Below are 15,814 nucleotides of genomic sequence, written 5' to 3' on the forward strand. Positions count from 1 at the left end.
AAGTCAAATACTTGGGATCTGGAAGACTGTTGAGAAAATATATTGCTAAAATTTTAAAAGGCATGTTATAAAACAAATTGTTTTATCAAAACAAATATGCATATATAAGTATTAATTTTCTTTCAGGCTAAGACACTATATAAAAAAGTGTCAGAGATATCTCTAGGTCACTGAGATTGCTGATGATTTTTCTTTGTGTTTCTCTTTATTTTCCACTTACTGTATAATAGCACTTTAATACAATAACCACAGACCCCTTTATTATTTTGTCAGTAATCTATGCACATGGCATAATTTTGGCAACATTAGATATACAGCCAACAGTATCCCCACAGCCTCTGTCCCCCCACCACATGCACCCCCCAAGATATTGATTTCTCCTGATTTATTCCAGAGTTTATTTAATTTTTAAATGTACGTATGTTCATAAAGAGTGGAGAACATTAACAATGCATTGAAAACCATCAGGCTAAATATATATTTGATAGAATAAATTTTGAGGAATATAAGAACACTGACATAATATAAAATCTTCCTTAGTTATTTATAAGATTTAAGTTTCACCCTGATCAGAACTATTTATGACTAGTCTCATAATACACTTTTCTACTAATTCATCCCTATTATCCTACCAAGAAGCATATTAAACATAAAATCATCCCAGTGATAAAAAGGATTAAAGGTACCTTCCAAACAGTCAGTTTAGTTACTTTTCTACCTGCATATAACAGCTTCTAGTATCTGCACTACCTTAAGATGAGCTAGAACATGGATAAAGCATCAAACAATTTGAAAAGATTTAGGAACTGGGGGAATTCTGGGTGATGTTCTGGAAAAGGTCTGAGTTCATGTTTGCATATTCTCAAATCTGTTTTCTTTCATCTCCTCCACATTCCAAGACCAGGGACTGGAAAATTCGGAGCTGAGATGGGCACTGACAATATTTTCCTTACTTGCCTTTAGAAGTTGAGTTTAAATTACGAAGAAAGTTAAAAGTGAGAGTATGCAGATACAGATTTTTGGGTGCTTGGTGTGAAACTAATGAGGTATTTTCCTCCCTATACTTCATTTAAGGAAACAAACTGCCTTCCAATTTCCTATTTTTAAAGTTTAGTTGATAAACTTAGATGTCAAAGAATGCAAAAAGCCATATTTCTTTCCATCCTATTGAGCTGAGCATCAAAGAACAATTGTTGACTTGTGTGCTTTAAATTATGAATAACAATCATAAATATAACAAAATTACTAAACCAAAACTTCCCAGACATCAACATATACACACTCTCATCCTAGGCCCTCCAATCAAACTATTAATAGCGCTTTTTTTTTTTTTTTTTTTTTGGTGGTACTGGGGTTCCTGGAAGCCCTTCTACCTCCAGGCTACACTCCCAGACCTATTTTATACTTTTTTTATTTTTGGAAACAGGGTCTCTTAAGCCAGCACAGCTTTGAACCTGCGCTATCCTCCTGTCTCCGCCTCCCAAGCATGGGGATTACAAGCGCGAGCCACCATGCCCGGCTTATAAATAGCTCTTCAAAACACCTTCACATCTCCCTAAAGAAATGTCCCACTACCCTTAGTCAAAGGGCAAACAGCTTCAAATCACAGAAATGTTAACTATCTCTTAAAACAACTGTCTCCGCAAAAAAAAAAGAAAAAGTTCTTATTCTTTTGTGAATTAGAACTTATGCTCTGAATCAAAGAATAATTTTAAAACAAATTTTAAGCCCAGCATGGTGGTGCATGCTTGTAATCCCAGTACTTGGGAGACTGAGACAGGAGCATCACAGATTAACAACCAGCCTCAGATACTTAGTGAGGCTCAACTCTATTTCAAAATAAAGAAAAAATAGGGCTGGAGGTAGAATGCCCCTGGGTTCCATTCCCAGTACCACAAAAAAAAATTTTTTTTCAACATTTTAAATAACTGTAGAAAATGTTAAAAATTTGTAGTAAGAAAACAGAAGAGCAAGCTGGGCATGTTGGTGCACACTTATAATCCCAGCATTCAGGAGGCTGAGACCAGAGGATCGCAGTTCATGAACAGCCTCAGCTACTTATCGAGGCCCTTTGCAACGCAGTGAGACCCTGTTTCAAAAAATAAAAAGACTAGTTGTGTAATCCCAGCATTGGGGAGACTGAGACTGGAGGATCGCGGTTCACGAATCACTAGGTAGCTGAGCTGAAGCTACTTAGTGAGGCCCTCTGTAACTTAGTGAGACCCTGTTTCAAAATAAAAAAATAAATAGGGCAGGGAGTGTAGCTCGGAGGTCGAATACCTCTGGGTTTCATCCCCTGCTTTTGCAAAACTAAATAAACAAACAAATAAATAAAAAGACTAAAAAATAGGGCTGGGGGGTGTAGCTCAAATGTATAATGCCCCTGGGGTTCCATCGCCAGTACCACAAAAAAAAAAAAAAAAAAAAGAAAACAAGTATCTTGTATTACCATAATCTAACTGAAATAACTTCAATTTGGTCTGGATTCCATTATAAATCTTTCCTAAATAATTACTTTGGGGGAGGTTAACAATCTGTTGTATGCCATTCCAAAAAGAAAACCTGGGTCAGCCAGTACAATGTATTTCCTACTATGCCATTCTCATAATGTCATTATACTTCTTTCAAGATTAGAAAGAAAGTAAGACTTATAATGGATTTATGTAGATAATTAGGTAGGTTCACTCTCCAGATATAGGACGCATAATCTATTTTGGAGATATTTTATAAAAAGAGAGTAAGCTACCAATATTGTATAGTATCTCACTAGGATTTACAGGTCATTTTTACACTTAGTTTACTTATTTTTAATTACCACTCATAACATGAACCTACTTACAGTATTATTATTATTAATTTTTTTATTTTTATTTTTTTTGGTGGTACTGGGGTTCCTGGAAGCCCTTCTACCTCCGGGCTACGCTCCTAGACCTATTTTTACATTTTTATTTTGGAAACAGGGTCTCCTAAGCCAGCACGCATGGCTGGCTTCAAACCTGCGCGATCCTCCTGTCTCTGCCTCCCAAGCGCGGGGATTACAAGCGTGCACCACCACGCCCGGCCCTACTTACAGTATTAACTTCCAACTTCTTGCAGTTCCTCCTGTTTTAGCAAATGTGTGTATTACAATATACTCAAATATTCTACTGTTTGTGCTAAGTTCTCAGCTGAATTCCAGTATACAAATTCATTCATCTGATAACAGTAATAATTTTACCTCCTTTCAAACCAATGTAACTTTTGTTTCCAAAACTGTACTTGTTGGTACTTCTATTATAAAATTAAGTAGTAGTGGTAATTGCAGGCATTTATATTATATTATTATATTATTTATATTATTCTGTATTAACCTAAAGATATCAAATTCATTGTAGAAAAAGAAGTCACTAACCAACCACAAGGTCTGTCCACCACAGGTGCTGTCTGCCTGTAGGACCATTTGTTTACCAAGTACCCACTACTCCTCAAAGATGGGCACACCTTCCAATGCTTGCCTCTATCTGTACAGATCAAAAGACAAGTTGGTTCTGTATAGGACAAAATCCTCTAGGTCTATTTATCCAAGGCATTCTTAAACTAGGAGCTTAATAGGCCACCAGCTCAAAAACAAAAACAAAAACACCACAACACATGATGAAAACTCTAGAGTTAGATTAGAGTATCTGACCTCAAAAGAGAATCATAAAGCCAAACTGACATCTCAGATTATATGTACAGTACCTGGAATACCTGAATTCTAAAACTAGAAAAACAAGAATTGCCTGTTCTCTCAGCTCACTGATTTGCTATGGAGGAAAGCCAGCTGTGCACTATACAATATATACCCATGCTCTAATATACAATTAAATGTATTCCAGCCCTTTTGGATCTAATATGTGTATTATCTTTAAATGAAACACCAAAAGCTTCAGTTAATCAAATTACTATTTTACTTTCTGCATGGTAAAGATTCATTTCAATTTTTTTTTTTTTTTTTTTTTTGCGATACTGGGGATTGAACTCAGGGGCATTGTACCTCCGAGGTACATCCCCAGCACTATTTTTTAGTCTTTTTATTTTTGAAACAGAGTCTCACTGAATTGTGAAGGGCCTCGCTAAGTAACTGAGGCTGTATGTGAACCATGATCCTCCAACCTCAGCTTCCTGAATGCTGGGATTACACGCGTGCACCACCACTCCCAGATTGTTTGTCTTTTTTTTTTATGTAATTCCACTCAACTATATGATAAAGTAATGACAACGCAAAAGAAGGATTATGCTGTGCAGAGTTAAAAAACATCACATCAACTCATACTGCATTGTCAAAAGCAAGCATCAAAAGAGCTAGAAAAAGCCAGGTGTGGTGGCACACTCTTGTAATCCCTGCGCTTGGGGGGAGGAGACAGGAGGATTGTGAGGGTTCAAAGCCAGCCACGCTGGTTTAAGAGACCCTTAAACCAGTATAAAAAGTATAAAAATAGGTCTGGGAGTGTAGCCCAGAGGAAGAAGGGCTTCCAGGAACCCCAGTACCACCAAAAAAAAAAAAAAAAAAGAGCTAGAAAGTATAATAGTGAGGGTAGGAAATAATGGCCAAGATATATCCCACATTTTAAATTATATCAACTGATACTGCATCATCTTTGCATTCTAAAAATAAACTATAGCTGATCATAATGCATTTTTTATAATTTTATGACCAGCTGCTGAATATAGTATGCTGATATATATAAAGTAGACCCTAAGATGGGCAATGGTAGCGCACGCTTGTAATCCCACACTTGGGAGGCTGAGACAAGAGGATCGCACAGGTTTGAATCCAGCCTCAGTTACTTAGTAAGGCTCTCAGCAACTTAGATCCTGTTTCCAAATAAAATATAAAATACGGCTGGGGGTGTAGCCCAGAGGTAGAAAGCCCCTGGGTTCCACTCCCCAGTACCACAAAAAATAAAACAAAACAGACCCTATCTAATATATCTGTGTTTATATAAATAAAATATCGGAATATTTTATACATAAACTATGAATATATACAAATGTGAAAACATATATATTTAATATTTTTCCACCTACTGGGGATTAAACCCAGACGCACTGTACCTGTAAGATATACTTCCAGTCCTGTTCTGTTTTGTTTTTGTAGAACTGAGGATTGAACTAAGGGGTTTTCTACCAGCCCTATTTTTTATTCTTTATTTTGAAACAGGGTCTCGTTAAGTTGCAGAGGACCCCACTAAGTAGTTGATGCTAGACATGAACCTGTGATTCTCCTGTCTCAGCCTCCAAGGTACTGGGATTACAAGTGTGTGCCACCTTTTAATCCTTGTTTTGAAACAGGATCTTGCTAAGTTGCTAGTATCTTGCTAAGTTGCTGATGCTGGCCTGGAATCCGTAATCCTACTGTCTCAGCCTCTTGAGTACAGGGTATTACAGGCATAGGCCACCACACCCAGCTCATTATTGCTGACATTTTATTTAGGATTTTTACATCACGAACTAGGGAAGAAATCCAGGAGTGGTGGCACACACTTGTAATCCCACTACTTGGGAGGATGAGACAGGAGGATCACATAGGTTCAAAGCCAGCCTCAGCAGCATAGTGAGGCTATTGGCAACTTAGTGAGACCCTGTTTCCAAATAAAATATAAAAAGAGATCTGGAAATATAGCTCGGAAGCAGAAGGCCCCTGGGTTTCCTCCTCAGTACCACAGAAAAAAGAAAAAGAACCAAGGAAAAAAACGGAAAAAGCAGGCATGCATTTAAATCTCAGTATTTGGGAGGCTAATACAGGAGGATTGTGGGTTCATGGCCAGCCTGAGCAACTTAATGAAGCCCTCCACAACTTAGTGAGGCCCTCAGCAACTTAGTAAGAACCTGCTTCAAAAATAAAAAAGGCTAGAGGTATACTATGAAAATAGAATGCCCTTGAGTTCAATCTCCAGTACAAAAAAATAATACACACACACACACACACACACACACACACACGAGTCTCAAAGACACAGGATCAAGCCATTTTATTGTTCATCCCACCAAATGTTAAAAAAGAAAATCACCAATCTTTCACAATATTTTCAAAAAATACAAGAGGAGAGAACATTTACCCAGCTCATTCTCTAAGGCTGGTATTACCTTGACATTCAAATCCAACAAAGATGTTACAAGAAAAACTATAAACCAGTTATCCTTTAAAAATACAGATGCTAACATTCTCAACAAAATACTAACAAATCAAATAAAACAACACATAAAAAGGATTATATATGAGCCAGGCATGGTGGCACACATTTGTAATCCCAGTACTTGGGAGGCTGAGAAAAGAGGATCTGGGTTCTTGGCCAGCCTCTGCTACTTAGTGAGGGGCTCCACAACTTAGTGAGACCCTGTTTCAAAATAAAGAATAAAAAATGGGGCTGGGGATGTGGCTTGGAGGTAGAATGCCCCTGGGTTCCATCCCCAGTCCCACCAAAAAAACCAAACCAAACCAAACAAAACAACAACAACAACAACAACAAAAGGATTATATACACAACCAAGTGGGTATACCAGAAATGCAAGAAAAAAAAAATCAACCTAATATAATCAGTTGTATTTGTATGAACTGTATTACATTAATAATAAGCACTATGAAAATTCAATTAAGAAAGCTATTCTGCTTACTAGAGCATCAAAGGAATAATATGCTGAGGGATGAATTTAACAAAGGAAGCAGAAGACTTCTAAGAGGACACTAAAGATAGTATGCTGGGAGGCTGAAACAAGAGGACCTCAGGTTTGGGACCAGCATGCAGTGACTCAGTGAGACTCTGCTTCAAAATAAAAATAAAAAGGCTGAAAGTATAGCTCAGTGGTAGACTGCCTCTGGTTTCAATCCCCAATACCACAAAAAATATATTAATAAAGACATTATACATGGAAAGACATTTCGTGCCATGGATCAGAAGACAACATTATCAAAATGGCAACAGTCCCCAAATTGATCTAGGGAGTCAATACAATGCTTTTCAAATTTTCAATTGTCTTTTTTCGCAGAAGTGAATATATCCTAAACCTTACACAGAAATGCAAGTGACCCAGAATTGCCACAATAATACTGAAAAAAACCCAAAAAACTGGAGAACTCACATTTCTCAACTTCAAAACGTCCTACAAAGTTAAAATAGTTAAGACATGATGCTACTGGCCTAAGGCCCAAAATATAGATCAACAGAACTGACTACAGAATTTAGAAATAAACCCATATATATTTATAGTCAACTGATTTCTTCACAAGCATGCCAGGAGTACTCATTGGGGAAATGGCCTTTTCAACAAGTGGTGTTAGGACCATTAGAAATCCAATGCAGTAGGAAGTAGTTGGACTCCTGCCAGGAAACTTAACACTAAGATAGCCTAGTCTACCCACCTTAATATACAAATTAGAAACTTACATTGCTTATCCAAAAGGCCAAAAAACTCCCATACTATCATTCTATTACATAGTGGTTCACAAACTCCAGTATACCACCAAACCAAGCCAGTAATTATTAAAAAGATAGAATCCCAAGCCCCAAGATCAATTCATTTCTTCTAATAGTTCAAGTTAAGGCCAGAACTCAATTTTTTTTCCTAGTACTAGGAATTGAATCCAGAGGTATTCCAAGCTACATCCCAGTTGTATTTTACTTCTTATTTGGAAATAGGGTCTCACTAGGCTGCTGAGAGCCTGGTTTTGACTCTGCAATTCCTCCTGTCTTAGCCTCCTAAGCACTAAGATTACAATTATGTGCGACCATGCCTGGCTAGAACTCACATTTTTAACAGGCACTTTTTTTTTTCTTTTTTTTTTGTGGGTCTGGGGATGGAACCCAGGGGCATTATATCTCTAAGCTCCACCCCCTGCCCTATTTTTTATTCTTTATTTTGAAACAGGATCTCACTAAGTTGCAGGGGGTCTCACTAAGTAGCTGAGGCTGTTGGCAAACCACGATCCTCTGGTCTCAGACACCTAAATGCTGGGATTACAAGCATGCGCCACCATGTCCAGCTTTTAACAGGCACTTCTTAACCAAGAAGTCAGTTTCAGATCACAACAAATAATGTGACATAAAAAATGCAATAAGAATATGTATCCTAGCCAGGCGTGGTGGCGCACGCTTGTAATCCCCGCGCTTGGGAGGCGAAGACAGGAGGATCACGTAGGTTCGAAGCTAGCCTCACTGGCTTAAGAGACCCTGTTTCCAAATAAAATATAAAATAGGTCTGGGAGTATAGCCCGGAGGTACTGGTTCCATCTCCAGTACCACCAAAAAAAAAAAAAAGAATATGTATCCTTCTAGCACTAAGCCCATCATCTGACATTACCCATTTCTGCTCCCATAAGGGAAGTTCCAAAATTTACTCACTGCTACTTGTGCTGAATCCATAAATCTCAAACCAAAATAGTCGCTTTCAATAAGGTCCAGGTGATACATAATCTGATCGAACAGCTCTTGTCCCTTGGCTTTTTTCTGAAAGGGCAAGAAAAGAAGTTAATCAATAAGCAAAAGACAACTTGGATAGAATACATCCTTTCACGGCAGACCCCATGACCTACTTTCTCCCACTAGGCCCCACTTTCTATAGTTTTTACCACCTCCCAATAGTCAATCCAAGTATGAATCCATCAATGGGTTAACCCAATGATGAGATCAAAGCCTTCAAGATCTAACCACACGTTGAAAAATAATTATCAATTGGTTAATATCAACTTTTGCCTATCAGGTTTAGGGAAGGGTAAAAAGATCCAGTATGTGTAGTTTGTGGAAAACAAATGTGAAATTGTTCATTCCAGGCCAATAAATGTTCTATGTATTTTTATGTACCCTTCTTCTTTGTAGCTACTGAAAACAAACCAAGTACAAAAGTGAAAATACATATAGCTCTTGCCCACTGCATATTTATTTTTCAGCTGCCTCAGTACCTGAACTTGCTAGTCCTTTTTTCCACCTAACAAATTATTCCAGGTCACTACATGTTTCAGACTCAGTACTCATTTCACATTATTTTATTTTATTTTTTGCAGCACTAGGGATTGAATCCAGGGACATTCTACCTAGGAGCCACATCCCCATCCCTATTTTTATTCTTTATTCTGAAACAGGGTCTCACTGAGTTGTAAAAGGCCTCACTAAGTAGCTGAGGCAGTCCTAGAACCATGATCCTCCTGTCTTGGCCTCCCAAATGCTGGGATTACAAGTGTGTGCTACCATGCCCGGCTTTATTTTATTTTAAAAAAGGGTTTCACCAATCTGGGCGTGGTGGAGCATGCTTGTAATCCCAGCGCTTGGGAGGCTGAGACAGGAGGATCACATAGGTTCGAAGCCAGCCTCAGCTACTTAGTGAGGCCTTTTGCAACTCAGTGAGACCCTGTTTCCAAGTAAGTATAAAACAGGTCTGGGAGTATAGCCCAGAGGTAGAAAAGCCCCTGGGTTCCACCCCAGTATCACAAAACAACAAAAAAACAGAAAAAGGGTTCCACCTAGCTAAGTTACTGTGGTCGGCTTTGAATCTGTGGTTGTCGTCTCACCTTTCCAAACACTGGGATTACAGGTGTGTACCACCATGCCTAGCCTTTTGTCCATTTTAAAATCATTTTTATTATTGAGTTTTAACAATTCTTCATATATCACATATATATTTGCAAATACTTTATCTTATTCTGTGGGATGTTTATGTCTTTTAGCTTTCATAATGTCATTTGAAAGATAAAAGTTTTTAATTTTGAGGAACTATAATTTATCTGGTTTTTTGCTTTTGTTGTTTGTGCTTTTAGTGCCAAGTCCAAAGTAAATACAGATTTAACACTATATTTTCTTTTAAGGATGTTATAGCTTTTAGCTCTTAGGTCTTGGATCTAATATATTTCCTTTTCTTTTTATGATAGTGGGATTGAACCCAAAGGTACTCTACCACATCCCCCACCCCATTTTAATCTTTTAATTTTGAGACACTGTCTTGTTCAGTTGCCCAGACTGCCTCAGCTTCCCAGTAGCTGAGATTACAGGCCTGGTCATTGTGCCTGGCTCTTTAATCTATTCAGAGTTTCTATAATGGCATGAGGTAAGGATTCCACTTCATTTTATTTATTTACTTATTTACTTATTTATCTATCTATTTTGGTGGTACTGGGATTCCTGGAAGCCCTTCTACCTCCAGGCTACACTCTCCAGACCTATTTTTTTTTAATATTTTTATTTGGAAACAGGGTCTCTTAAGCCAGTGTGGCTGGCTTCGAACCTGCGCGATCCTCCTGTCTCTACCTCCCAAACGCAGGGATTACAAGTGTGCGCCACCACGCCCGGCTCCACTTCATTCTTTTCCATGTTGCTCCTATTGAATGGTCTTGATACTCTAGTCAAAAATCAATTGAGCACAGATGGGAGATTTCTATGTTTTTCTATTCTGGTCCACTAACTGTGTCTATCCTTGGGCTAATAGCATATCATTATGATTATTTTTTATTTGTTTTAAGTCTTAAAATTGGAAAGCTCCAGTCCTCCTTGTTTTTCTTTTCTTTCTTTTTTTGGGCTATTTAGGGTCCTCTGCAATTCCACATGAATTTAACAATCAGCTTGATGATTTCTACAAACAGATCAGATCAGCTGGGATTCTGGTGAAGACTGCACTGATTTTGAGTGTCAGTCTGAGACATACTGCATCCTGACAATATTCTAAAGTCTTCAAATTAATGAACACGTGATGGTTTTCACTTATGGCCATCCCCCTTATCCTCAGGTGATATGTTCTAAGATCCCCACTATATGCCAGACATCACAGATATTATCAAACTTTATGTACTACATTTCTTCCTATACAAATATACCTAAATGATAATTTAATTTATAAATTAGGCAGAGTAAGAGAATATCAATGACTAATAATAAAATAGAATTATAACAATATGCTATAATAAAACATACACACTTTATTTATTTATTTATTTATTTACTTATTTATTGACTTACTTTGCAGTGCTAGGGACTGAAACCAGCAATCCCTAGTGTATGCTAGTCAAGTACTTTACCACTAAACTATACCCTCGGCCCTAGGCTTTTTTGTTTTGTTTTGTTTTTTTAAGAAATTAATATCACTGTGGCCTATCTTTTCCATTAGTAAGATGGTTGGCAAATGTTCATTTTATATCCATGCAAGTATCTAGAATTAGGTTACTAACTCTAAAATTTCATCTACAGGACTAAAAAGGCAATTGTTCTTGTTCCACAAGGGTTTAAATCTAAAACTGACTGTTTCACTACAACTGCCCCATGACAGGCCAGCTAGTATTTCTCAGCTTGATCAAGCATAACATACACCGTGCTCAGCAAACCAAGTTTGGGAAACCATTCTAGACAAGTCACTAGACGTTTGTTCGATGACTTTAAAGTCTAGTGTTATTTGTTCTCTAGATACACTGCCTTTTCAAAAAGCTTTTTCAAAAATTCTCCTTTTATCAGCGTATCCATCAACAAACCTGAGACTTCATACTTCAACCATTAGGTAATAAAAATTTTTCAAGGATCTAACAATCTCAGGCTTTCACTATGTATCTAATAATACTTCAATGGAACAGTGCACAAAACTTAAGATTGTTATCAAATAAAAATGACTATGAAAACCATCTTCAGATAAGTTTGAGAACATGTGAAATGTGTTGCAATATCTTACAAACCTCAAATAGTGTTTATAAAAAGAAAATTTACATGCTTTAAGGTTTTATGGAATAAAAAATCCTAAGGCATGCATTAAACAAAGATGACAAATACACATAACCAGAACTTCAAAAGTTTAAGAAATCCTGAATCTTTGATTAAATTTATCATATTACAATATTTTTAAATGTATAACGTATATATCCAGTACATTCCAAATTAATTAATATGAATATTCTTTTAAACAGATTTAAATTCTCTTAAATTCTCACTATGAGTGTTAAGCCTTCCAGAGCCTATTTAACTATGTTCTGTAGCAATATCTAGGCTATTGCCTTACCTAAAGAAACTTTTTTTAATAATTTTTTTGGGTGGCAATGGTAATTGAACCCAGGGGCATTCTACCTCCAAGATATACCCCCAGTCCTATTTATTTTTATTTAGAAACATGGTCTAATTAGGTTGCTGAGGCTGTCCTTGAACCTGTGATCCTCTTGTCCCAGCCTCCCAAATACTGGGACTACAAGCATGCATACTACACCCAGCTAAAGAAACTTTTTAAATTGAATGTTATTTAGGTAAATGAATGAGTACTAAAAAATGTATGTGGGGAGATAAAACATCAAGGAACACCAGTGAAACTTATGCCACATCTCATAACCTATATTAAGTCTCTGAACGCAGAACGTAGACAAAAGAAAGATCTGGTATGCCAGGCGTGGTGGTGCACCCTTTTTAATCTCAGCATTCGGGAGGCTGAGACCAAAGGTCGACTTACAAAATGTAAATACAATTACAACATACTTTCTTGAAATAAAGATTACAGTATTAAAAAAAACCTGTATCACAAACTACTCTGGGTACAAAGAAACAGGCAGTCAGATCTGAATGGCATGATGAAAGACCTTTTTCTCACTTCACTTCATTAAAATTTTTGCAAGCACACCAGACTGTAGAGGTAAGTACCTGTCTTGTTTTAAGGAAAGAAGAATTTAAAAATACGAAAAAAGCCAGGCGTGGTGGCGCACGCTTGTAATCCCCGCACTTGGGAGGCCGAGACAGGAGGATTGCACAAGTTCGAAGCCAGCCGCGCTGGCTTAAGAGACCCTGTTTCCAAATAAAAAAGTATAAAAATAGGTCTGGGAGTGTAGCCCGGAGGTAGAAGGGTTTCCAGGAACCCCAGTACCAAAAACAAAACCAAAAAAACCCACAAACAAACAAACAAAAAAACAACAAAAAAGGCCAGACAAACATGGCGGTGCATGTTTGTAATCCCAGTACTTGGGAGGCTGAGACAGGAGGTTCACAGGTTTCAGGATAGCCTCAGCAAGTAGTGAAACTCTCACCAACCTAGTAAAACTCTGTTTCAAAATAAACATATAAAAAATAGGGCCAGGGTTGTAGCTCGGAGATAGAATGCTCCTGGGCTCAATCCCCACTACTACAAAAATAAATTAACTAAATTAAAATAAAAATAACAAAAACAAAAATGTGTAAGGAACTAAAAGTATTAAGAGTAATTATCATTATGGTTCCCAAAGATTCTTATTTCTTTAATAAATGCTTAGTAAGGATTGTGAGAAACCTACTAAATCATACTATGTACTGCCACCACCAAAAACACAGAAACACAAAATTAATGTCCCCTGAAGAACCCACTTTTAATGTTCAGATCTGACATAATTAAGCTTTGGGGGTTGTAATACCATCAATGGATAAAGTCCACTGTGATGGGTTTATTGGGTGGTAACCTAGACAGGTGGGTGTGACTACAGAAGGTAGATCTCTGGGGATATGGCCTTAGGAACTATGCTTCTGTTTTTGAATCAGCTTATTTATTTGCTATCTTGCTTCTAGTCTCTGTAATTTCAGAGCAAATCCTTGCTCTCTCCCTCTTTCTCTGCTTCCTGTCACCTGCCCTGAGATTATTAGGCACTGGCCTCACCTGGATTGAACCCAAAATATGTAAGCAAATAAATTTCCCTTTAAATTGTGTGGTCAGTTGCCTTGGATTCCAGCAGTGAGAGTGTTGACTGAGACAAAAATTGGTACAAGAGAAGTGGGGTCACTGCTATTTCTATGTATGACCATGTGGATTGTGACTTTCTGGAACTGGTTTGCAAGAGGAAATTGGAAAGGCCAAAATGTGGCTAGAAAGGCAGATGGCAAACTGGGTGTGGTGGCACGCACTTGTAATCCCAGTACCTGGGAGGCTGAGATAGAAGAATTGCAGTTGGCAGCCAGCCTCAGCTACTTAGTGAGGGTTTCCGCAACTTAGTGAGACCCTGTTTAAAAATAAAGAATAAAAACAGAGCTGGGGCTATAGCTCAGAGGTAGAAAGCCCCTGGGCTGAATCCCCAGTACCCCCCCCCCCCAAACACACACACACAAAGAAAGAAAAGAAAGGTAGATGGTAGACTGTGCTCAGGAGATTTTGCAGGCAAAGAACTAACCAGCATTTTGCCACCCTCCTGAAACCTTGTGTGGGGCCAAATTTAAAACTGATAAACTGAGGAAGCTGGTAGAGGAAATCATAAAACAGTAAGATATCCAAACTGCATTATGAATATTGATGTCCATGTTCAATGAATTTCACAGTGCATTTTGAAAGCAGAAGTCAAAGCAGACACTTTACAGATTTGCAATCTGGCCAGAAAGGCATGTGTAAAGCTTAGACCCAGAGAGACATGTTGTGAAAAAAAGTAAGATGTATGAAGGGAGATCGCATGCTTTGCCTAGGAACAAAGAAAGGAATGTGGTTGGGGCAGTTTAAGACCAAGTGCAGAACCATGAAAACAAGGGCCCAGCAGTGGTGGCTATGATTATACAGGGCCTGGTGCCACAGCCAGGACTGAGACAGGCCTATCCATGGCTGTGATGGAAAAGGGCCCAGCAGTGATAGAAAAGGCACGACTACCTCTCCTGATAGTGACTGATTTTGTTGCTCACATAACACTGAGTTTCCTGGAAAAGAGACTTCCCCTCAGATTTCAAAGGAAGGCCTGGGAATGTGTGGCAGAGTCAAAATCCCTACAAACAGACCCAAATGGGGCAATGTGTGACGCTGTGAGGGTGAAACCAAAGTTGTAAAGTAAAAAAACCCAAGTTTAGAAACACCAGAAATGTAGAACGACCTTGAGGAAAGGCAGAAAGCTATGCACCACGGAGGTAGGCTGGAGAGAGTAAACAGCCAACTGCAATCAACAGGCTTCGGGGCAGCACTACCAAGACCTTTTGGAGATGACTTCTTACCACCCTGTGCCTGGATGACAATGCAGCTGCAGGATTAAATGCTTACCCAGCAGTGAGAATGCTGAGGCACTGCGCTATCACTTAAAATGTTTCCAGAGTCAGGCATGGTGATGAACACTTAGTTTGGAAGGCTGAGACAGGATTTCAGGCTCAAGGACGGTCTCAGCAAGAAGTGAGACTCTCATGAACCTAGACAGACCCTGTTCTAAAATAAACATAAAATAGGGCTAGGGGTGTAGTTCTGAGGTAGAATGCCCCTAGCTTCAAATCACAGTAATTAAAAAAAAACTGTTTCCAGTAACAGCTACTAATTCAAAGAGAAATAGTATTATTCCAGATACTTTTGGTCTAAGAATACCTGAGTGTTTCAGTTCCTGACCCATACTAACCTGTACTATCTAATTCCCTCAGAAAGTTATCAGTAGAAAGTTCAAATAAAAAAAGACAGTAGTGTCATGAAAAATTTATAACCTCAGTGAGACCCACATACCGGCAAGTCCACACTGACGTCAGTGCCATCCAGAAGGGACACTCTACATGTGATGATGGACTTAGAATCTCCAGCTGCAGGGATGTGTGTGGCAGCTCGCTGGGCCTCTCGGAGTCGTTCTTTCTCAGCATGTTTGCGCATTGACCTGCGCCCGAGAGTTCTACGAAGGAAGCTCAGCATGTTTGTCACTGTAAAATCACAGAACAAGATGACATCAGAAAAAAAAAAGAAACTCCCCAGTCGGACATGGTGGTACTTGCTTGTAATCCCAGCACTGAGGAGGCTGACACAGGAGGATTGCAAGTTCCTGGCCAGCTCTGTAGCCAGCCTCAGCAACTTAAGTGAAACCCTGTTTCAAGATACAGAATAAAAAATAGGGCTGAAGGTGTAGCTCAGAGGTAGAATGTCCCTGGGTTCCATCCCCAGG

At 38.5% G+C, this 15,814-nt stretch overlaps 1 protein-coding gene across 2 annotated transcripts in view; it reads right to left on the minus strand.

Annotated features, from left to right (window-relative positions):
• The window catches only part of EPB41L5 (erythrocyte membrane protein band 4.1 like 5), a gene marked incomplete at both ends in the record, with an annotated part of 134,240 nt that extends 118,673 nt beyond the window's left edge, over positions 1-15,567 (minus strand). For both annotated transcript variants that reach the window (XM_080688965.1, XM_080688966.1), the window contains 2 exons: positions 8,361-8,465; positions 15,388-15,567. In XM_080688965.1, coding sequence (XP_080545091.1) covers positions 8,361-8,465; positions 15,388-15,567 — 285 coding nt within the window. The remainder of the gene's footprint in view (positions 1-8,360; positions 8,466-15,387) is intronic.
• Positions 15,568-15,814: the final 247 nt, after the last annotated feature.

This window comes from Muscardinus avellanarius (genome assembly GCF_963383645.1).
Source record: "Muscardinus avellanarius genome assembly, chromosome: 2".
Taxonomy (NCBI): domain Eukaryota; kingdom Metazoa; phylum Chordata; class Mammalia; order Rodentia; family Gliridae; genus Muscardinus; species Muscardinus avellanarius.